Genomic DNA, 24,603 nt, shown 5'->3' on the forward strand with positions numbered 1-24,603 from the left:
TCTGTAACAAGATGAGAAATGGGTTTTAGTAAATAGTGTTWATACTCTAAAGTTCTTTCTGATTTTATTTTAATTAGACTTATAGAAAAAATCCTCTCTTGTCTAAAATTCCTTTCCAACATTCAGAAGAAAAAGTCACAATTCAGTCAATGATATTTGGTTTCAAGTAGTAAATGAGGCACTTACACACAGATAAGACAGAGGCTGTTCAAGTTAACGTGTGTGTGCATAGTCTAAACAATCAATTTTCTATTTTCAGAATTTTATGGCACAATTACTCGCAATGCTCATCATGCTTAAAAATGGTGGGTTCAGATTTATACGAGGAATAGATTTTGATCAAGTTTGCTCCAGTGCAAGGTAAATTCTACAGTTAGGCAGAAGCTGCTGTCTTTGAAATCATGCCAACTTGTGCATGTTTCAGGCAGAAAGCACGAGCTATTCCTTTAACRTAATTTGAGTTTATTCTTTGTCTCATGAGTGAATGGTTTGCATTAAATTATTTACTGCTTTAAGGCCGTTTTGTGTCCAAAAACTCTACATAAAATCATGACCTTTTTATGCTAGATATTACATATAAAAGGGAAGGATCTTTATAAAGTAAGTAGATAAACCTTAAGAAAAAGGAAGTCTCACGATCTCAAATTTACAAATAAAGAACTGAAGCTGAGGAGAGCAAGGCATAACAGAACCAGGAACTGAACCCAGATCTCAAATCATCCACCTAATGGYCTAATCACAAAGCATCTTTCCTGTACATAATTAAAGATGAAACAGTTTCTTAAGGGACAAAATAGCGACCCAGTTCTGCTGTCATTTATATTTTTGCAACTCTAGTGCTATCATCACAGTCACGGGAGGATGGGCACGGCAGTCTCAAAGCCTTTATGTGTATATATATCACAGTACATGATGTAAGACACCCCCAAAATAGTGATTTTTGCAGCCAGAATTTTCTTGTCATCTTATAAGGCATCAAACATTATCAAAATACAGAGTGAACTCCAACAGCAGCTGCTATTGAAGATAATTGACTATAACCAGTAAGTTTTCATGAACATCAGTTAAGCCAATATTAAGAGCTCTGCAAAAATTATCCCGTTAAACTGTTYAAAAGCATCAGTTCTAAAGGCTGATAGTGTAATGGAAGATGGACCTTAAAGATAGCAAACTGGGTCAATACCTCACTTGCTACATGCATCTTAGAAAAACATATTTGATGGAACATTGGAAAAGTAATCCAGTCCTTTTTGCTCTTCCTATATACATTTTTCTTTCCTTATTTAAAAATAASCCAGTTTCCTCCCTTAGAAACATAGATGCTTAAACTGTAAATGAGAACATGGATTTTTTTATGATTGTGATATATATATAAAGATCACCAACATCTTCAGTAAGTATTATTTTAGTACTTACCATGGTTTATCCCGTGACACTTTTGAAGGAAAGACTGTGTGCTGTTTGCTACTGGAGGTAAGTAGATTGTCTTTGGGCGTTTTGAATGGCTTTGAGTTGCTGCTGACAGGGTTATGGCCACTGATACAGGATTTCGGTTTCATCTGTACTAGAGATGTCCTGGAATTACAGGCTGGAGAAGTTGGAGAAGGGGAAGGTTTACACATTGAACCGTGTCTTCGTTCTGTAACAGAAAAGGAAGGAATTTTACAACATGTCATAGACTAAAATAATAAATACAAGTCGGGAAAGAGAAAAGCATTCTCCTCTATGGTAGTTACAATGATTTTCATCACTTCAAAGAACACCAGTTCATTACTGTTGTGAATGTAATCAAGCCAAATGATAATTAGAGAAAATCAGCTCCATGAAGTACTCTGAAAAAAATGTAAAAAATAGTAAAACAAATGGCAATAATCTACSAGAAAATCTTTATGAGGTGTAGTTGGTGTCACAGTTCTTTCACGCCAAGAAGAAAGGAGAGTATGTAACAACTAAGATGACTCAATAAAGTGCTCTGTGACATGAGATTGCTATAATGGTTTTGTGACCTGGTCATTAGGCAGGTGACTTTATGAATATCTTCTTTCCATTTAAATGAGATACTAAAAGAAAAAGAGCAGAAAGACTGGAAAGTAGCAAAAGGTCTATTCCTCCCAGCCCTTCCAGAGAGGCAGGCTCTACCTCATACACTTTGTCTCYAAGCACTATTCAAGGTAAAAGGGTYTTTTGTCCCCCACACAGACCAAATGGCACATGCAAGAAAACACAGGAAGTTATGTCTCAGTAACAAAAATGGCATTTGGAGGTCAATATTGCTCACACTCACACSAGAGGCCTCTTAAGCACTTGCAGAAAAGCAAGGCCTGGCTGATCCCATACAAGACAGACAGGCTTCAGTGAAGTTGTGTTGGCTTGGTTGTTATTACCAATTTTTAAAATATCCCTCATATTAAGTAAAAATACTGTTTTGGCCATTCTTTACAATCCTTTCTTTCTTCAGGAAAGTGCGAGTGCTTGGCCAGCCGGCTGTGTCAGTGTGCAGCAAGCAACATGCTTGTGCTGTGAACTTCAGCACAATTACAAAATACTACAAGAGACWGGAGCTGATTTTTGCTACAAGATTTCTGAAGAGGGCTATAAATTTTGAACAGTCCTGTCTGCCCCATTTGTGAAACACCCCTTCCCCAGCCGGCTGACCCTGCAGTGAGCCAGTCCCAGTGCTCCCCAGTCAAAGGCAGCAGTGGGTGGCACCGACAGGCTGGGGGAAGAGGAATTTTCCAGTCAGCAGTCCCGTGTCCATTGGCACTGACTCCAGTTTGCTGGCACCCTAACACCAAGAGCCTCCGCAGCAGGGATCAGCCAGGTACCCCCACATTTAACACGGTAATCAAATGTAGCAAGTGGAATGTAATCATAGACTGAGAACTTCGGACAAGATGGAGTTTCTCCTTCAACATGGCAGCAATTTTTCCTTGTCTAAAGCCTTCAGCACTTAATTTGAAGAATCCAAGTGGRTGCTACTCTTTGAGCTTGAACAGCATCATCCAGTCAGCCAAGAGCAGGTTAAGGAAGCACCAGTGACCTGCTGCTGCACGGGAAGGTTTTGTATTCGCATCATTAATTCTGCGCTCGCTAGTTTTATATTTCAAGGACAACTAAGAAAAGTTTTCCCACAGAGAATCAAAACATGACAATTTGTCTGGCACCCTCACAAGTAAAATCTTGCAAGTAGCAGAAGGGTTCATCCATGATTAATTTGCAATAGGCAAATACCTCAAGAACAAAGAGAAATGCTTTAAAAAAAGAATATTCCAAACTGTTTCCATTAGATCTCCAATGACTAGATAGAGACATTTTYTATTTAASATCAAGCACTTCGATATCTTCACATTCACAGCTTTAATTACCAATGCTGAAATKCCCTCCAGATTCTCCTGCAACTGAAGAACAAAATGGTCTTAATTTTTTTTTAAATAAAGGTATCTCTCCTCACTCCCCAAAATGTCCCCAATCATTTGCTGGTCTTTGCMCCACCACACACTTCAGTGTACAGCCTCTGCCTTTAAAAGTCCTTTGCAGGATGCAGTGGATTTACATTTATTTCACCTCACATTTGTGGTAACATCTTGTAAGCTACACATCTGATTCTGAAATGCATATTTCCACTCATGGACTATTTATTTTATTAAAGAACAGTTATTGTTTCAAGAGTTACCAACCTTCTCAGCAACTATTTAATCAATTTTAATTAGGCTAATCAAAATTTGCAACCTCCCCATTAATTACTTGAGGACTGATGAATAGGAACTGTAAGCAACCAACAAAACCAAGCAGCACATAAAGTTAAACTTGGGAATAAACATGATTTCCACATCCATTTTATACAAATGTAGGATTAATTACTCAATTTTTTTACCACACCTACTGGTTTGCTCAAGCCTGACTGGTTTCTAGTAAACTGTGTCATCAATATCAGCCCTATGGATATGTTTGAAAATGAAATATATTTGTCTGTTACTAAAATTAATCTTCTGGAAAGACAAACATTCAAGATACTGATTATCTAAATTTATATTTTGATGTTACCCAAGTATTGCATGCCAAAGCAAGTTCTTTTCTAACAGTCTTTTTGTAGTGGGTTTTTAGTCAAGCTAAATGTTCAGTGCTTTTCCCCAGACAACTTTTCAAACTTACTAGTTCCCAAATGCAAAACAGTAAATTAACCTTGGATTTTTCACTTTAACATAAAATATGGTGGAAGAGGCATTGTTGTAATATAACAATACAATAGTGCATCCCACTACTTTTAGCAGATATTTATTTAAAAGACAGGGAAGGAAAAAATTACTTATTTTAGCTGAGTGTGTCAGATTGGTGGCCATTCTGGTGATCAGAACCARCTGCTATAATTGGCATTTCCTTTTACATCCTCAAATTCCCCTCTTCCCTCAAAATGTGRCTACAAAACATCTTCCGCTTTTTAGACAGACTGTAACACACATTTGAGAATCATCAGTGTTACCCAGCTTTTCTTCARATTTCTTAGAAGTGACATGAAAATGGAAACTGTGACCTCTGTAAAGTCATACAGGAGAAAAAATGTAAATAGCCACTGCCACACAACCATAGGTGTTCTCAGACACTGCTCGGACAGCTAAAATCTGCATATTTACTCACAAAAGTGAATGCCACTGATGTCAGCAGAAGAAGATGGCAGTAACACCTTGCAGGTATGGCAMAGTGGAGAGCTGAAAGAGCAATTCCCTTCAAACGGGCAGAAAATCCCTGTTTGAGCAAGCATGGTTGCAAGACGCTGTTTTTGACAAAGATGTGAATTCTCAGACAAATCTCAATGGTGAGGACATAAATTTTAACTAAATATTGGTGAACTATCAAGTTGCCTCTTGCATCTTACTTCCTTACTATGTAGTGAATCACCTTTAGATATTGGTAATATTTTTCAGAAAAATGGGAATATATGACAAAAGAAGAARGCCATGAGCTGTCAGAATCAACTGCTTAAACCAGGGTGGTAGTGGCTCCTCTATCAAACTGACTTTTGTGGTCACATCTGTTTTAAAAATGTTTTACTAATTTGTCTGTTCCTATTTTAATTATATACAAGGAATGACACACAATGTACAAATCTGCTATACACAGCCTATGCAATAAATTAATGTGCAAATAAAAGACATTTGCACATCAAATAGTTGTTATAAAATTAAATATTCACATACTAACATATTCAGGAGACAATCAGCTATCTGYGTAACAATTTCTACACTYATTTGCAGTTCATATGTAGACAGATTAGGTCAAGCAGAGCAGGTGAACTTGTATTCACACAGCTGTGGACATGGCTGTCCCTGTTCACATACAGCAGCAACACAGTCAGTGGACATTGATAAACATAAAGAAGAAAGAATTTTTTTGCCCCTAGAGATAAAAAAACACTGCAAGGCAACTAGAAAACCAGCTATCATCACTGATAAGATACTAACCTAAATTCTGCACCCTTTTCAGCAATGCTATGAATGTGCACTCCAGTTTAAAAGGTATTTTTTCCGATTCATTTAAATAATTCCAAATGGAAGCTTACAAATAACAACACATATTCTGTTTTGTTTCTAAATACCAGGCGTTGTCAAATCCAAGAGCACAGCAGCACAATCAAAGTTACAATCCTCTTTACCACATTAATCCTTCTGCAACTTCTCAGCTGTCTCAGCGCAGCCACTGCAAGCAAGTGACAYGCAACACGTGACTTCTGCTGTCAAACAGTTAATGCATTAATGRCATTAATCTTGGAGGAAAGTTTAACACTCTCACTGAATTACTTCACTTTCTAAAGAATCMATTTCAGATCAATATCTGTTATTTTTTCTATTTAGTGACAAGAGTCTAAAAGCCTGGCACTACATATTGTTCTAAGGCGCACTGCAAACTCTGCATCAGTAGCATTGCAAATGATCTTGAACTATTCCAGGAGATTCTCCATGTCCTATGGAAACATGGATATAGGCCAACTTTCTCAGCCAAATCTGAATTGTTTGTAGATGTGAAGTCCTTATGTTGTTGGAGACCCAACAGTCCCTGAATCTCCAGAGCTTCTATCGTATGCCCTTGTAGTCCATTTTTAATCCTCCTTCCTGCATCCTGCACAATGCAACCTCCTACCTTTCCCCAAATCTCTGCAGCAGCTGCCAAAGTCCTCTAGGTCTGCCTTTAAGTCTGCAACTCCACTGGATTCTCTCTGATGGCTCACCAGGGAATACTAGCAGCTGTTTTGCAGGAAACRCCGCATCTCCTTCTAATCATGAGCAAAAAAAGGAAAGCAATAGAGGGGCAACGTGAGCTCCAGAGCCACAAGCACAGCGTGTGGGAAAATGAGGCAAAACCACATTCTGAGTAGAAAGTCTCTTTTCGATTTTTTGCCTTGACTCTTTCACACAAGTCCAAGCTCTCCCTTAGCTCATAGCAAACCTCAGACTGACATTGCAGCAAATATGTTGCCAGTAAAATATGTCAAACATGGTAGTTTTCTACCAAAAAAGATCTTTATGTGATCCTGAAACTGCAGATATTTCTAATTTGGAYTACAAACAAAACTCCATTTCTTAGTATATCCCACTTACATCCAGATTCTCACCCAACATGCACTACTCTAAACTGATTAAACCAAGTAAACCGTTTTTGCCCACAGTTAGTGTCTTCTCCATCAATATGACAGACAAACATGAAAGAAAAAAGGAATTATACAGTTTAAGCATAAAGAAAGGTATGTCTTTTGTCTTTCAGTGCTTTTTTTCCCCAGGTAGTTGAAACAAAGCAAGAAAAAAAACCACCTTAATGTTGTCAGAAGACAGACACAAACTTTGTCAGCACGAGTCATTTTGAAACATCAGTCTTGTTTAGCATGATCTGACTTCCTGCGTACAAGAGGCCTAAAGCTAAAATCAATTTTAGGTTGACCCAGGAATAACTCAGAGACCCAGTGTTATGTATTATAGCTTAATATTATACCTGGTAAAAAGAAGCAAAATATAATTGCTCAGCAAACTCAGGTAAGAAAGTTATTTGCTGCTAATAAACCTTTATAGAATAATAAAACTCCTTTTTAAGCTTGTATTCATCGCAACACTTGACTTCACAGCCATTTTACTTAAAATAGCATAAAGTAACTGACCCAGCTGCCCATAACACAATAATATGAATACTGTTACTCCCCATTTACAATATTTAAACAGATGGTAATGCAATTTAGTATCTCATAGTCTTGTTGATGAAGATGTTACTCCTGGTAACTCATACACCACCTATGCACAAATTACAGGTTTTCTATTTACATTATATCCTGGGCTGCTTTGTTGCACAGCCCTTCACTGTGCAAAGTTGAGCAATGTATACTTACAATTTCAATAAACAGTAAATGAAACCTACCACCKTGTACTGATCCCAGTTCAAAGTTTGCAAATGTACTTGGCATTAATCCAAATAAAACCAAAACAGAAAAAACCCCACACATGCCCGAAAAGCAACAGCCAACAACCAGAAAATGAACAACCTAGACTCTTGCAGAAATGTGTCATCCTGCAGGAACTGGCAGCTGGTTCATAACAAGAATTCATAAACACCTTGTAAGCACTTTCATTTTGCAGCCACAGTCTGAAAAAACACTAGCAAAACCTGGTACATGAGGTTAAACAAAAATAAAATTGGTTTTGATGTTAGCAAACTACAGCTTAATGTTGCAAGATTGAAGGATAACTTTACCAGCTTTTTTGACAAAACACTATTCCAAGTCCAGCTGAAAAAGTTTGGAAATAATACCCGCAAACCGTTCCACCCTTCTTGCACTGCGCACTGGAAAGGAAACAGCACAGTCGGTTTCATTTTGATACTTCTTGTAAACTGACAAAGGAAATAAACTGCCAGCTCCAGCCCCCAGACTGATCCGCTGCATAAAACACTGCTCAACAATCACAAGCTTCATTCCAGGTCAAATGACATAATTGGGAAATTATCAAGTGCTAAAATAACCACCCTTCTGCTGGTGTTTATTTACAATAAACACAAGCTTCGCTTTCTGACAGAAACCCACTAAAACGATTCTCCATTTCACAAAGTCTGCAAGTGAGTAGGATCAGTAAAATTATGCAAAACATCCTGCTAGAAGAAGAAATGTAAACTGAGCCACTTACAGAGAGGAGCAGGCTGCCAACTTAATCTGATTCTACGACGACTGTAAACATGTACTTTTGGAACGTGAAGCGATTCACATTGCCACAGATGCCGTCAGAGAAACACAGCAACGTGATTAGGTATTCTGCACACGGGGAAAAATCCGGCAGATGACCTGCCGCAGCAAATACCAGATCAGTGCTCGCACACACCAACTGTTTTGACTACAGGCACTTGTTAAGCACCAAGTTTCGGTCCTACCAGTTGGACACCAGAACTGAATCCATGCCAAGAACAACATGAGCTGAAAACGGCTGCAGGGGTTTTTTTCTGTCTTTTTTTTTTTTTTTTTTTCCATAATTGTTGATACAACTCAAATAACTGCAGAAATGAACCAAACTGAAAAATCAAAAGCACCAAAACCAGCAAGTGTATATTTAGAGGAAGACACGAATTTTTACTTCCTTGATCCAGGAAAGAACAGTAGTGTTTGTCTAACACACCAGGATGAACCTGCTGTTTTCCTGGAAATTTTTTTATTTATGGGATAACTTGGCATTTGTCAGGGTAGTTAGAAAAGACATGAGAAATATCTCTAGAATATCACTATTTCACACTTATGTGGCCAAATATCTTAAAAATGGCAAAATTCCATAAAGAGCCACACACAGCATTTCCCTGAACACTTTTATTCCTCTTGAGTAAAAAGACAAAAAGAAAGAAGGGTCAAATGGAACTACAGCAGGTCAAAAAATGTTGCAAATAGTGCAATTAATTATCTTAAATGTAAACTGAAGCTTCTGGGTACTTGCCTGCTTCTTTTACAAGGATTTTGAGATGCAAATATGAAGCTGCAAGGTATCACTGAAGCATCAGAGAGGTAGGAAAACAATAGAAGTGAATACCCTGCGCTGGTGACAATGTCAGTCTTCATATCACYGAGCAGGAAGACCTACATTTAACTGTAGTGTCAAGGCCTGTTTCTGCAGCTRTAAAAGGGGATATTAATGATTTAGGGTATTAACTTGATTAAAAAAGGAATTGAAGACTTAAGTACGATTTCATCACTCCTGTAATGACACAATTCCACACATGTAACCAGTATTTGCCACCTGATGCATTGCTACTGCAGGAAAAATGACAATTTTCAACTCTAAGTCATACATATTTCTCAGCTCAGCAAGGCCAAAAATCCCCAGGCAAAAAAGAAATAACAGAGCAAGCGAATTCTGGCTACACATTTTTTTGAGTGACAGCCTACCAAAGAAAAGCAAGTAAAGCTTATGCACAGAAATATCCTTTTCTGCTAAAGAAGATGCTCAGGTAAACGCAACATGAAACAAGAGTTTGAGCTAAAAACCACCTCAAACCTTGTGTCCAGTGCTTACACCACAAGGACAGCTCTCACYATCATTTGCACTGGTATCTTAGTACCTGCTGACCCACATTCCCACCATTTTTGTACTCAGAGGATGGAAATGTATTATCGGCCCTAAACTTAGGACAGACACATCAGGCGAAATGCTGAAATATTGCTAGCAATCAAAACATGTTACTTTCAAAGGTAAACACTGCCAACAAGTAAGAATTTTGTAGGTGATTTTATATGYGAAGAGAAATCTTTTATTTGGGTAATGTACAAATTTACTAACAACTCACCTATTCATTGATTCAAACACCTGACTTAAATAATTTCATTCTAGATTGTTGCAAAATAGAGGAAAATTTAGTACTGTCATCCTCTCTTGCTTTGTACCATGTAAGAGAMCTGTTTACTCATGCAGATCTTTCACATTCAAGGTCATCTAATGACACAAATTTTTATTAATTTGCTTCTATTTATCAGGGACAATATTTCACTATATCRCTATTTCCATCTTCAATTAAATTTACATAACAATAAAAATTACGTACATCATTGTTTTAAAAATTAAATGTTTCCCCTCATCTATCACAAGCCAGAAAGGTCATATTTCTTTACTGCTTTACTTGATCCAGAAATTCATAATGTTATTTCTTTTTCTAGGTAAGAAAAGATAAGCCATTGAAGAGTTTGATGGGACTACTGAGGTGGTTTGGWAAAAAACAGTGGTGTACTATAACTCCGAGAAAACAGGCTATCATTTTTAGGTGACATGTTCTTGATCTGGCTTTGTGCAAAACAGGACATCAGATTTTATTCAATATAWGATACATATCTCTATCTCATTTTGTCATTCCTTGCAAATAACTTATAGAGAAACAGTAACTTCGCTGACATTAGCCCAGAATAACAGCTTTGCAGGACTTGCATATAATCTGTTGTTTAAACCTTCKGGATCTTTCTGCTACTTGGGATCCAAAACCAGCACCTGGTGAATCAATGTTTTTCTTAACAAGCTGTTTTCTCAGCACAGAAATAATGGATTTTTTTTTTTCTAAAAATACACAAATTTGAATGCTAAATTGCTCCATCTCTGTTATCCCGAGCTTCTTTGTCCCTCAGCACCCTCATCGTTTCATCCTGTATCCACAGTCCTTTGTCCCTCTCTCCAAAGAGATGGGAAAAGCTCTGTTTGGTCTGCAGGTAGACATGTGCCAGCTGTCAGTACACATTCCTTGTGCTACTGCCACATGGAATACTGTTCTCTGGGCCACATTATTTAAGATGTCTCCTCACAGCTGCTGATTTTCACAAGACTGCTAAACCTTTGGATTTTTAAGCCAAATTAGCAAAGGTCTAAAAATTCTCAGACAAAACAGATATAATCACATAAAGTTTATTGCTATTATTATTTTTATCACTAATAGCATTATAACAATAATTGTAATATTTTAGGCAATCCAAGCTAAAATTTGTATTTTTTTTTTACTTGCTCTTATGTGTTTGTCACTACTCATGGATATTCTGAGGCATCAAATWAATTTCCTTTGTGGAATTAATATTGTGACATCTTTTCAAAATCCAGGTAACCATACAGATCTGCCCAACTAAGGACACTGTTTTGTTTTGAAAATTGAATGAGTTTACACTTAGGTTTCAATTGGCTTTATTAAAACCTGCTACAAAAGCAGCATAACTGTCTGTGCAGAGTATTTCCTCATTCCAGACATTTTAAATAAATCAGTTCACTCATGTTTCAGGCACGTTATTTGCCAGAGGTAAGAAAAGCTATTATTTAGAATGTTGCATGAATAATCAGAAGTGATAACCCCCTCATACACAGCCTCCAAAGTGAATGTGCAGAATAATTCCTGAAGAGGTCACTTGCTCATGTTTCCCTCATTACAAACAGTAGCTCTTACAAATAAGAAAACAAACTCCTAACCTTCTACAGAAAAAAAAGACAACTGACAACACGAAAAACATACCCAAATTAAAAAGTCGGTTTGTAGGGCATTTTGAATTTGTTTCTCTCCCTTAAAAAAACTCTTTAGTTCTGAATTTACATACAGATTTTTAGTTCCAAGGTTGCTTTTCACTTTAACTTGCATCACTTATGACTTCTAACCATGCAAATGAAATAAACACAGACCCAACTGCACATGAATGAAACAAATGCAAATCAACCTCTGAGAGTCCAAATTACAACTACTTCATATTCTGTCTCTACATGCACCTCTTGACCATTCATCACTGCAGTGAACTTCTCATACTAACTAAGTTCTCATTACTTGTTTTGGATAAATTACTTCTCCATTCATAATTTCATGAATTTCCCATCATTGCTTGGAATGAGTTTTTTATGTCTACAATATTAAATGTCTGCTATACCTATATATATATATATATATGTAAGATTTTTTTCAGATAAGCATTTGCTCAGTTTTTTCAAATTGAGATCTGTTGAAGCATGGTCAGTGTTTTAGATGCTGTATGAAGAAGGTATTTTCAAAGGCCACACAGCCATTAGAGTACAGATCTTAACTTAAAGCATTCCAAGTTTATTCACCCACTGATGCTGCCTCTGTTATTAATGTGGCAGGGATGGCACAGGGCAAAAAGACAGGTGATTTCCAATACAACTACRTACCAAGATGCATGAACTGCTGTAACAGCACAGCTGTATAATTCTATTTTCCCTTCTCCCCCTTCCAATGCCTTGAACAACCTGTCATCCAGCGTGGGTGGTTCCCACTTTCCATACATCTCCTCAGAAGCACATACATACCATATTTTAGAAAAACTTCTGGTTAAAAAAAAAATAAAGTGTAGATGCTCACCAGCTGAAGACACAGGGTATTTTTCCTATGAGGCATTCTAATTACTTTCTCTAATTACTTATATAAACTCATAGAGGGAAAAAAACTCATTATAACAAGGCATAGCTCAACTCAGAACAATTCTTGTGAGTTTTAACATGRACAGTAAACAAATAAACCAAGATGATTAGAAGTCCAACTAGAAGCAAGCCCACACAAATGAAAACAGTTTCACCTGAAGACATTTAACTATGATATATGCAACAGGATGTCTCTGAGAAGCATGCAATAAGTATCCTTCCAAGTTATCAAAAACTTAATGTGTGCCAGTCATTTTTGGATTAGACCACACAAGTCAATTGGAGCACAGATAAAACATTACGATGATTATTTCCTACCAGGACTTAGCTGGCTTTTTACAGTGCTAAAACCTGGTTTCATCCATGCTTGGTGTAACATTTCACTTCAGGTGGGAAGAATAAATAGGACATGTTTGTSAAGAGGTGAGAGTAACCCTTGGTCAGCCAAGAAATGACTACAGAGAGGAAGCTTGGAAGCTAACAGGAAGAAGAGAAAACAATTTTAAGACAAGGATTTCAAAGTGGGTTATTTATAGAGTCAACACTCAATTATCCATGGTCAGATTACCTGTACCAGAGATACAGAAACAAATCAGCTCCAGCTGGRCTCATTAGCAGAGGTGCAGCTCCATTCAAATGTTCCTACACTTCTAGGGACACTGTGGGTTCAAAAATTACACAGCATCTTTTTTTCAGCATGACTGAAGTCCTTTTTTCAATCTAAAGTGAGTCACTTTGGTTGTCTGCATGGCACTTCCAAAGGGAAGAGCACGGGGGAAAATGGCAAAAACTTCAGAACAAGCCACCACCTGGCAGTGTTACCCCCATGCTCTGGGTCCCAAGAAATTTTATTAACTCAGGCACAGCATCAAGCCCGAGCTGGCTGTGCACATTCCTGCACTCTGTGTCAGGGCTGCAGCCTCCGCCAAGGACTGGGTGCAGACAAGCACTAGGTACTTCTGTTCCTAGACAAGGCAGGAGCCATGGCAAACAGCAGCCACCTCCAATACAGCTGGGGTGGCYTCCGTGCAGAGGGACTGAGCTGTGAGACCACTTGTGATCACAATTTAAAGTTAAGTCATTTAAGTCAGATATTCTAAATAAGGGAAAAATTAAAACAAGTACTTTTCTAACTTCAAGAAACATACAGCCACAGCAGTATCAACCCAGCTTGAAGCTATTTTCCTGGCCACAATGCCAAAAGTGTAATGCCAAATTGCCAGTGAAATACAAAGGTAGATAAAAAAAAGGGAAGGAAATGGAAAAAATCCAACATTGCATTTCTTACCTACCAATTGCTTCCTTTGAATCAGACTATCTGTCTTCTTGCTCAAGGACTGAAACCCCTTCTCCATCTGTCAGGAGACAGCAAACTCCAGAAGAGACTATGGTCTTCTGGAAGTTGTCCCTTCTCATCAAATTCATGTTCTATAGTTGAAAGAAATCCTACTGTTTAGAGATAACAAGAGATACTTCTAAATTGGAGAATTTGACATTCAATTTATTTCTTTCCAGCAATGGGAGTCACTTGACCAGAGAGCCAGGGAAATGACAACAGGCAGGATACTGGCATGATRAATCTCAGCTATAATCAACTGACTCCAGCTTGATTACAGAGGAGGAACTAAACTCTGTATTTGGCAAATGGATCACAGAGCAAGTCTTTTCTAAAGCTTTTTGCTGAGTCTGCCAATTGTTAGCTAGACAGTACAGCAGATTTAACCAGCAATGACTAACAAGTGAACCAAAACTAACCATCCCTGAGCTACCATCTCCAGGATTTGCCTACTGTATTTAAATACTGAGAGGAAAAGGTTTATTTATACTGACTGCTCAAATACTTTCAAGTGATAGAAACAGAGTACAGGATGACATAGAGGGTTACCTATCCCACCAGAAGATCATTTTAACACTTGAGGGAATCTGCAGGTCCTAAATCTATAACCTTATTATCTGCCTCCTTTCCTGCTCCCTAGCCCCAATTGCCTTGATTTTCCAAGTTGCTTAAGGTCTGAAAAAAAAAAAAATCAAGAAAAAAAAACAGTTCCAAAGCAAATTCACTATGATAGATACTACTTAGCAGAGAACTCTGGCRGTTTTAGTTGTTATTTCTCCTTACATTTCAGATCCCTAAATGCCTACTGCCTAAAAGGTGATAGCAGTGGCAGTTACAAAAGGTCTGCTGTCTGTCTTTGGTGTTTTACTTAAGGACATGGAGTCTATTCTCAGTATTAGGGACTAACATACTTTAGAAGGTGTAACATTCAGCAAACAAAACCAGAGAACAGATCTTCTGCTGTACGGTATTGGCAAGTCTCGTGTATAGTATTTATCCTGGAATACACACAAATGAGCACAGCAGCACAAGCACTAGAAGGGAAAGGACTCAATTACTATGAACAGCTGGGAACAAAAGACTGTTAAACATTCAACAATCACATCAACAGAAGGTTTAAAAGTCTTTACCTCTTGTTTATTGCAACAAGATCAGGTCAACACTCCCCTCTGCCTCTCAGCCCCATCAAACTAGGGAAGACCATAAAACAAAACCACTGCACTAACTCACTCACTGCAAAAACTTACTGCCCTGCTCACAGTATCAGAAAGATACCCAAGTATCAGGATTTACTGCCACAGTAAATTTCAGCCTGTAACTTCCAGGTAATTGGCTGCATATCTGTCAAGCACATACATGCGAACCACACTTACATAAACTTTCTGCTCCCTTAGTGCTCCTCCCACTGCAAGATACCAGTTCTAGCCAAGACCTTGATTAACAACAGATTATGAAACATTTTCAGAGAACATCACTGGTGGCACTTAACAAAGGACAGTGAACTTTTATGGCCTGAAGCCCCCAGAACAAAGTGCRGCACTGGCATTGGGCATTTAATTGCATGTTATAGTTGTAGTTGTACCACGAATCAAACAGAGATGCAATTTCTTTTTCTGCTCTTCTTCCCTTTCAAAACATTCCTGGCACACCTTTAGCTTCAATCTGGTATTAATCCATGTCTAAATTACAGTGTATGGATGGAGACCAGGCACATTGTCTAACATAACCTTGAGTCTTTTAACAATTGCTTTCTAGAATAGGCTGCTCTTGCCCTGCAAGTACTGTGTGTATTGTTGTCTCCARATGTGGTCTCATAGATTCACTGAAATAGGCCTGCTGAGCCCTCTTTCACAAGCAATTTTGATTCATTCTGTATCAAGGACCTCTCTCTTGTTAGTAATTTTATGCCAATTTATAAGTTACAATTATTACATGCTCCCCCTACCCCTTCCTGACTAACTGCAAAATTATTAAACACCATAGTTACATGCACTACTTTTGTATGACTTCTGTCTTCCTCTTTATAATTAGCTGTCAAAATCTGGTACACAGTGAGTTTTAAACAAATAATTCTATGCTGATTTTGTATTTTCATTAAACATAAAGCAACACTGGTTGGATACCTTGGGATATTTCTTGCTTTATAGAAATCARAGCTCATTTAATAGCCACAGTATTTCGCAGACTTAGACAGACATCTCTATTAGATAACACTGGTTTCAAGTTTTATTTTTTCCTCTGAAAACTCTAATGATGTTTTCTAGTGCCACTTAGRTTTATAATCATTTAGAAGAAGGTAATGGAGATACAGAACTTTATGTTTTTCTCCTTTCAAGTTCATTAAAACAAATAGAGGGGGCAGYAATCCATGCACTCAGCAAGTAATCCAGCTGTAATTCATACCACAGCATAGCAGAGGTAAAGCGGTAATGCCGACATTAAACCTGATACTATTTAGTCCTTAAAGCTTGCAGGTAATCCCTCTCTTTCCAAGAACTCCACACTGAGAGAAATCAGATATAYTTAGAGAATAATTCAGTATCATGAAAGTAGTCACTTCCTGTTAAATTAAGCTTAGACATCTAGAGCCATATTGAGGTTTCCAAAAGCAAACACTCAGCAACTGCCTTGTTCTTTATTTAAAAAGCTCTGTGGAATACATATAAAAGAGAGCATAAAAAAGTTGACAGCTGCCAATTCAAGAGTCAGCAGTTTCCCACTACAGTGGGACATTTTGTTTTAACTACTTTGGTACCGATGTRATGTTATTAATTAAATTCTTTTAAAAGCCTATGAATTACATATTTTTAAAACACTACCTATTACCAATGTAATTAGACATAGTTTGCATTATTTTTTAACCACATTGTCACATGTGAAATATACAAAAAAAAGGCAAAACAAAACACAGAACATACAAACATAATATACTTAAGGGAGAAATCAAGGTGGCTTATTGAATATAGGGGTCCAGCTAAGTTTCTAGCTACCTGCATCCATTTTTGTTTAACCTTTGTGAGGCAGCTGCTGCAAATGGAGCTTAGTGTCTGCTCTCAAGCTAAAARTTATTGCAATAATTTGTGTAGATTTGTGCAGATAAAAATAAAAATCACAGACTGTATTAGATTCCAAGACTGTAAGCAACACAAACTAGCATATCCGCACAACAGCATGCTGATATAGTTGGGAAAAAAAGTAAAAATAATCACAGTACAGATAACCAAAGGTCAAAGTTCTGGTTATGCATGAAGTTTCAGTATTAGCACTTCCTGTTCTCAATCTAAAATACTCATAATKAAATCTATTTTGTTCTTCTTTGCTTCTCTCTCCACCTTCACATATCTGTGCCTGATYTGCTCACTTACATTACTGTGAACCTTTAGGGCAGTTTTAAGAGCTCTGGGGCCTACAGGAGGCATTGCCACCGTCAGTCCCTCAGTGCCGCAGGCCGGGGCTGAGCCCGGAGCAGCCTCCCGGGCGGGGCGGGGGCGGCATTGGCGGCATTGGCAGCCTCGCACCCCGCACCGCCCCGGCCGCTGCCGCCAGCCCTYCAACACGTGTCACCGCCCTCCGCACCGCGGCTACTGAGGGCTGGCGATGTTKCTCTCCAGCAACAGCTGTGTCCTACAACCTCGTGCGGCTCCTACACCAGGTTTCTCACGCCGCTCGACCTCAGCAGCAACAAAGCGACCCTGACTCGCACTCAGCCCCCGCTGCAAAACCCACCAGCAGCACCTTCCCCTGGCGCGCTGACAGCTTCGCCTGAGGGGCTCCGGGCCGTCCTTCGGCGGGGGCCGCAGGCGCCGGCAGCGGCTGGCAGGCGGCCGGCAGCGGAGGAGAGCGGAGGAGAGCGGAGGAGAGCGGAGGGCCGGGAGAGGGAGAGCGGAGGGCCGGGAGGGGGAGAGCGGAGGGCCGGGAGAGGGAGAGCGGCGGGCCCGGAGCTCCCCCTCCCGGACCCGCCGCCGCCTCCCGACATCCGCGTCTTTCTGTTCCTACCGTCCCTGTTCACGCGACGAGCAGGAAAAGCCCCAAGAGCGAAAAGATCAGGATTAGCAGAGTTCACTGCGAAACTCCGTTCACCTTTCACACCATTTTTCTCCTGAAAACTTGTCAAAATTTTATTTTAGTTTTGGAAGGCTCAGGGAAAGCCAGTCCTTCGACCAAAAGTGTCACAGCCTAAGCCACTGCCAGGAAGGATACATGCACTGTCCACATGAACTCCAGATTCAGGTTCTGAACTCCACAAAATAATGTATGGTAACTGGTAATAAAAAAATTAAGCTTATGAGGATCTGATTATCTTTGATTTTTACACAGTGGAGTACAAGTGGACCCAGGATTAAGATCCTGTTACAGTCAGCTGCTGGATAAACAAAGGTTGTTATCACCTATTTTTCTTCTTACAAGTACTCCACACTCACAGGTATGCAGATATCAGAGCTATGGTGTCACCACCCAAAATAAAAAGGTCAGTCAACAAGCTGGGCTTTGCTGTGGCACAGCTCTACGTGTTAAACCATCCCTGTGCCAAACCCTCAACCAGCTGACTGCTGCTGGAAATGGTGGGTTCCCCATTAACCAGAAATACTTCCTTTGGCATAACTCTCAAGGTTTGGAAAGGCAGTATGTTTAATGTTTAGCAGATACAATTACAAGTAATTTGTTTCAACTATATTTAAAAGGGCAGCCATTCAGCTCTTCTCACATACATGCAACTCTTTTTGCAGCCAAGTAGTTGGCTTGCCCCCTAAAATCAGCCAAACCCAGCAATTTGCAGCACACCAACATGAGACCTCAGTTAAAATGCAAATTTCTTCTCACAGCGATGTCCAACATGAAACACACCAACAAATGCAAGCTCACATTGCAATGTATTTTGCAATGTTTTAAGATTAAATTCTGTATACTTCAGCCCATACACCACTGTCTATGTTAATATCACATTGAATAAAGAAAACCATTTACAGAAGTTAATCTAAAAGATAAATGACTCTGCTCTTCAGCTCAACTTTAGACATCCCTTCCTATTTAAATACATGTCTTGATATTGTTGATAGATTTCTCTTTTTGGATTGAAAACTAAAGCATTGGTTATCACTTCCTGAAACATTTGGTTTAGGTGATTTCTGGATGGATCATTTGAGATGAGTGGTGTTCCCCAGGAAATTAAGCTGCAAGATATTCTCTGGAGTGCTGCATTYCCTAGCTGTGCACCCTCCTGACTATGCAGGGATCCCCGTGGAGCAGAAGCAGAAATGACACCAATTTATTCGTTTCTATCTTAATCACAGAATCTTCTGCCTGAGGCCTTGGAAGGAGATAGGGAGTGTGAAAACAGAACCAGAACTCTCAAAGATTAGTTACAGCAAGTAAGCTCTTCAGAAGACATTGTGGGTCCTTCTGGCAGTGGTTTCAATTGGACAGAAGACAGAATCAGGTTCAAGACATCCTGACCCACTGAACCCAAAAATGGAGCCCACAAATTTAGTTAACAGATCTTTGAAGGTGCATAACCAGCTGGTTTGTGATTCTGTTTGTTTGCCTTATTTTTAATTTCATTTGAACACAGGGCTTGAAGTAAAAACTAAACCACTATAGGCTTGAGGCATAAGCCTACCTACACAAAATAGCCCTAAGTACTTCTGGGATTTCTGTGTAGTAAATTATTCACTAGGTATGCAGGTATACATGCTTCACAGAAGAGGCAATCACTGAAGCCAAGGAATAATGAGACACAATAAAATATCGAAGTATCAATAAGCAGAAGAGAAACAATAACAGGTCTAGAAATAATAGGCAAGTACTGTCAACATGCAAATAAATAATAAGATAGAGAGGCAAAAAGTTTAAAACTGACTGGAAAAAAATTCCAGCAAAAATGTATGCCCATAAAAAGCWGCAGCTAAGCTGAGAAGTTGAAGACTGAAAGAAAATACTGGTTGTGTGGCACACCTCCATCACTTTAAGGTGAGGACATTACACACTGCTAATACCTATTTGTATATCTCAGATTCATGCTTGTGGAGCAGCTGTCAAAGCATGTTCTAACACATAATGTGGGGATCCACAGGGCTGCAAGGCTGCTGCAAAGTGAATGGTGATTGCTGCCTCATATCAGCATGTGATAAAAGTCATATCACAGGTCTTGAATTGCCAGCAAGGCACKGAGTGATCATGAATATTCAAAATATAACACAGGGTAATGTTAAGGAAGGGTTAACTTCTACAAAGAAATGAAACAAGACATCAGAATTTGAGGGGGGATGGTAAATATGCACAGTAACCATGCAAACAATCTAGCACAAGTAAATTCTAAGTGGTGTTTTCACTATCTGAAAATAAAATTCCATCTTCTGAAAACCAAGGCTGATATYAGCTTTTGTTTAAGATACAATCAGGATGTTGACAGTTTTCTGAACCTTAATATTGGGCATCTCAAGTGRTCCATCAATGTATCACCTAAACCAAATGTTTCAGGAAGYGATAACCAATGCTTTAGTTTTCAGTCTAAAAGGGGAAATCTATCAACAATATCAAGACACGTATTTAAATAGGAAAGGACTTCTGCAGCTGAGCTGAGGACCACAGACAATTACCTTRTAGATTAACTTCTGTAAATGGTTTTCTTTATACGATGTGAGACTAACAGAGACAGTTTGTGCTAATTGACAGACAAGTTCTACATTCAATCATTGAGACAACAGTGCACAGTAAATAATTATTTTCTAACTCTAGAAACTTAATACTGAAATTTTTGCACAGAACCAACAACCCACAAAAAGAACAAAACTAGCCAATAGTCAAAAGTACTAKTCATTGTAGGTAATACAGGGAAAGGATATTTTTTTGGTAAAGGATCACTTTCTTTGCTTATCTTGCAAGCTTTAATTAAGGAGTAGCTAAGAATGATCTTTTTGTAACCTGATTTTTTKAGGCTATAAATGTATTTCTGATTATAGCAATATTACATAAAAAAAATTATGAGACTGCCTGCTTACCAAAGACTAGATATAGACATTAACTTGCCTGATGACAGCATGAAGTTAGGACATCAGGATGTTTTTAAGCCTGAAAAAAACCCCATCTAATATTGAAAAAAAACCCATCTAATCTCTGTAGCTAGTTTTGGACTGATGAAATTTGATTTGTCTCTACTGAAGAAAAAAAATTGATATGCCAGCATCACTTTATGGCTACTCTTTTATGCTGTGCATCAGAATACTGCCACAGAATTTTCAATAGGAGGCGCCAAATGGAAATACTAAGTGCTTTCCTGATGGACACTGGCTTTATCAGACAGCTTGCACATTTAAGCTACTTGAACCCAGGAAGACTTCTTAGTACCCAGCACACGGAGACCGCTTAGTCTGGAATGTGTTCTGGGACTAAAACTTTAAAAAGCAGAAACAAGAGTCCAATCTGTTGGGAATGTACATGTTTCTTGCTAAAGCTGTGCAGGCCTAAAATAGTGCTAAAATTAATTTTGTTTCCTTGTACTGCTAGGTAGGTCAACATGCAGGGTTTTCCCCCCRCCTAGAAACAAGGCTACCGCTTCAGCAGTTCAGCACCAGCAAAACCAGAAGAGACTTCAGGCAAAAAATTTTAACCCAGTAAAACACCAGCATCTATATTTGAGTGGCAGCTGTATGAAGTGTTTTGGGCTTTTCTGTATCTGTATGTTACTCTCACTATGAACCCCAAATCAGTTTTCTTATGTTTCAGTACCATGGATATTTCAACACCAAAGGACAGAAGAAGGCTGCTAGAGAAATGCAAGTCAGAGCACTTGGGAAAGCCAAAATTGTACTCAGTTTGCTTGTTGAGATTATTTCAGAGGAATCTCTGAAGCTTTACCTGATCATTTCTGCAGGCAGCTGTTAGAAACTACCATTGGGTATCTTATCTAAACCACATTTAGCAGAAGAGAGGGGACCCAGGTTTCCATGAATTCCAAGTATCCTGACTCAACTCCTTCAACAGATCAAGGATCTGTTCCATTTTCAGAAACACACTCTACAAAGCTGTGTTTGTGGCCTGTAAGACAATTCTTTTACTCTTAAGGCATTATAGACCTTCATAAACAAATCAAAGTGCTGTACTGAGGAAGAGTTTGAAGGTCTCACTAACTACTGGTCCTTGACRTAACTCAGTTATGCTTGCATGACCCTACAGACGAGACTAATGCCTCAGAAATACCAACTTTTCACAGCAGCTCCTCCAGAAACCCCATAGGATTCTGGATTTTTGTTGAATCTCTTGAAAAAATAAGGAAGACTGGTTAATTTGAGGAGTGCCTTGGTCCTGCACAATTCACTGSTAAATCCATTAATTCGAATATTAGTTTTGGGAAATCCTAGAAGGACTGAGATATTTCCATACCCTGAGATAGTCCCTTTTTCCCTAGTTGTCTTCTCTGCGTATCAGAATTTACCCATATTTGAGGTAAGGAACAGCTGCTCCACTCCCTTTCACTTGATTTCAGTCAGTTCTCGCATGAAGTATGCTCCGTTCTACTCATACAGAGAAATATGACAAACAGAATTCTCTCCCTTTTCTCTTTTTATCCAGGCCAAGAAGCTGTTGCCCATTTAGGTGTCAATACGTTTGCAAATTCCATTTTAAAACCAGCTTCTAACAGTGTAAGAAACCTACCTCTGCTTTCTTAGGAAAATATAATATTTTTAAAAGTGTTTATTGTCTAGCACATGATTTCTTGTTTCTTGGTCAGGATCTCTAGGGGTTCCTAAAGATCAGTTTCTCTTAATAAAGATTAACTATCATAACAAAATTAAGAAGGAAGTTCTGTTTCTGTTTTGAGTTGGAAACAGTTTTCTTGCTTTAAACCTTCTAAACTATCTAGGCAAGTTGAAGTAGCACTGTTTTTTCCAAAATAGCTAGAGTTAATATTGTACAACCATGTAAAACCTAGTCTTTGTTCTTAATTGCCTTTAAATAATTTCAAGCCTATCTCACYGATGCCATGGGTTCAGCAGTACCACTACAGATGCAGAGTCGTGCTTAGGTACTTTTAGGATAACCAGTGAAACTAACCCAACAAGGAACATACAACCCTCCTCCTACACTTAAACTRTAATTCTTCAAGTGAGCTTGTGAAGTCAATAGATCTTTCAGTACTTCTGTCATACAACTTTTTCCACTGCTCTATGGCTATAGAATTTTTTTAGTATTTAAAAACACTATTTACTAATATAATTTACTGATAGTTTTCACTAATATAATAATGTTAAATTATACAAAGAGTTAATGAATTCACAAGTAATACATGCAAAAAYAGTATTTCTTATAGGAGCAATGCTGCTGTGTATTGAAATGGTTTCTGAAGTTTATTACTTTTGTCCTCATACACATACTGCTTCCTTAAGGTGTTACGGGGYTCAAAAGTATCCTTTAACAACTTACAGCAAACAGGAAAAAATCTCTTGCCTGATGTGTGCAACGCTGCATACATCTTCACAAGCACCCCATCATTATATTTCTTAGCTACGAAATTCCACAATCAGGGTACTAGTTGGTATCTCTTACTGACTTRATTCAACTGATAATAGAGGGTTTATTTCAATTAGTCTCATATTAGAATCAGTGATTTGGATTTAAATTAAATTCACATAATTTTCACGTCCTGTGGGTATGCGTGTTTTGACAGCACTGCAAAAATGTGCTGCAAGTTGCATAGAAGTTGATTGAAACCGTCAAACCAGTATTTAATTGCTTGCTGACATGTACCTCAAAAATAGTCCAGAGTGGATTCATCTGAACATACAAAAGTACATGCAGAAAACACATTTTAAAGCCATCTGCATGCATTGAATAAATAGAGGTTTTATCRCTACATTTTAAATTCCTGAATCAAACACTGCAGCTTTTGCCCATCATTTGCTCTATGACTACATGTATCACATCAGACATTCAGAATTCTTTATTTCCACATAATGGATTATAAAATAATGGACTAATATATCCATATATATATATTAAAAGTACATTATAAAACAATACTTCTAAAATTAAAAAAATATTAAAATTGAAACATAAAAATTTCCTTCCTTCTTTTGTTCTGATCCCCAGCCTTAGAAAAACTGTAACATCTGCGCAGTCTCATTAAATACATTTTCTCAGATAATGTACAAGAAAAGTAATCCACTAATAAAATTYACAGTGGATTCACAGATGGATTTCATCTTTTAGCTCTTCTCTTCTGAATTTGGTGCCATCAAAGGCAATATTGGACATGCAGTCCAGTAGTCCTCACCACTTTTTCCCCACTTAAATCTAATTTTCTCTAACTTACAATTTTGACTTAAATCCTAATCAGTCAGACCATGTAAGTTTTAGAGTTATCTTMTAGACTTTTATGTCTTTTGGTAATCTTAACAGGCTTTCTTCACACATTAAAACCTACTCTTCACCACAKCCCTCTTCAGGGCTGTGAATTCCTGTTAGATATGAACCCTTCTGGGCAAAAAAAGATAGCATGCTGCCACCAATTCTYAGATCACAGAATCACAGAATGGTTTGGGTTGGAATGGACCTYAAAATTCATCCACTTCGAACTCACTTGCCATGGGCAGAGACRCCTTCCACTAGACCAGGCTGCTCAAAGCCCCATCCAACAAGGCTGTGAACACTTCCAGGGATGGGGCAGCCACAGCTTCTCTGGGGCAACCTGTTCCAGTGTCTCATCACCCTCACAGTAAAGAATTTCTTCCTAATAAAAATCTAAACCTGCCCTCTTTCAGTTTGAAGCCATTCCCCCCTTTTTCTGTCACTTCATGATCTTGTAAAAAGTCCCTCTCCAGTTTTCTGTAGTCTCCTTGGTACTGGAAGGTGCTCTAAGGTGTTGCCAGA

General features: G+C 38.5%; 1 protein-coding gene across 5 annotated transcripts in view; it reads right to left on the reverse strand.

The window, feature by feature from the left end:
* ATXN7L1 (ataxin 7 like 1) overlaps positions 1-24,603 on the reverse strand; it is a 112,114-nt gene that overhangs the window by 30,072 nt on the left and 57,439 nt on the right. For all 5 annotated transcript variants that reach the window (XM_057364520.1, XM_057364517.1, XM_057364518.1 and 2 more), the window contains one exon: positions 1,417-1,639. In XM_057364520.1, coding sequence (XP_057220503.1) covers positions 1,417-1,639 — 223 coding nt within the window. The remainder of the gene's footprint in view (positions 1-1,416; positions 1,640-24,603) is intronic.

Source organism: Malurus melanocephalus, unplaced genomic scaffold (assembly GCF_030028575.1).
Source record: "Malurus melanocephalus ecotype Western Australia unplaced genomic scaffold, MMel_1.1 scaffold_39, whole genome shotgun sequence".
Taxonomy (NCBI): Eukaryota; Metazoa; Chordata; class Aves; order Passeriformes; family Maluridae; genus Malurus; species Malurus melanocephalus.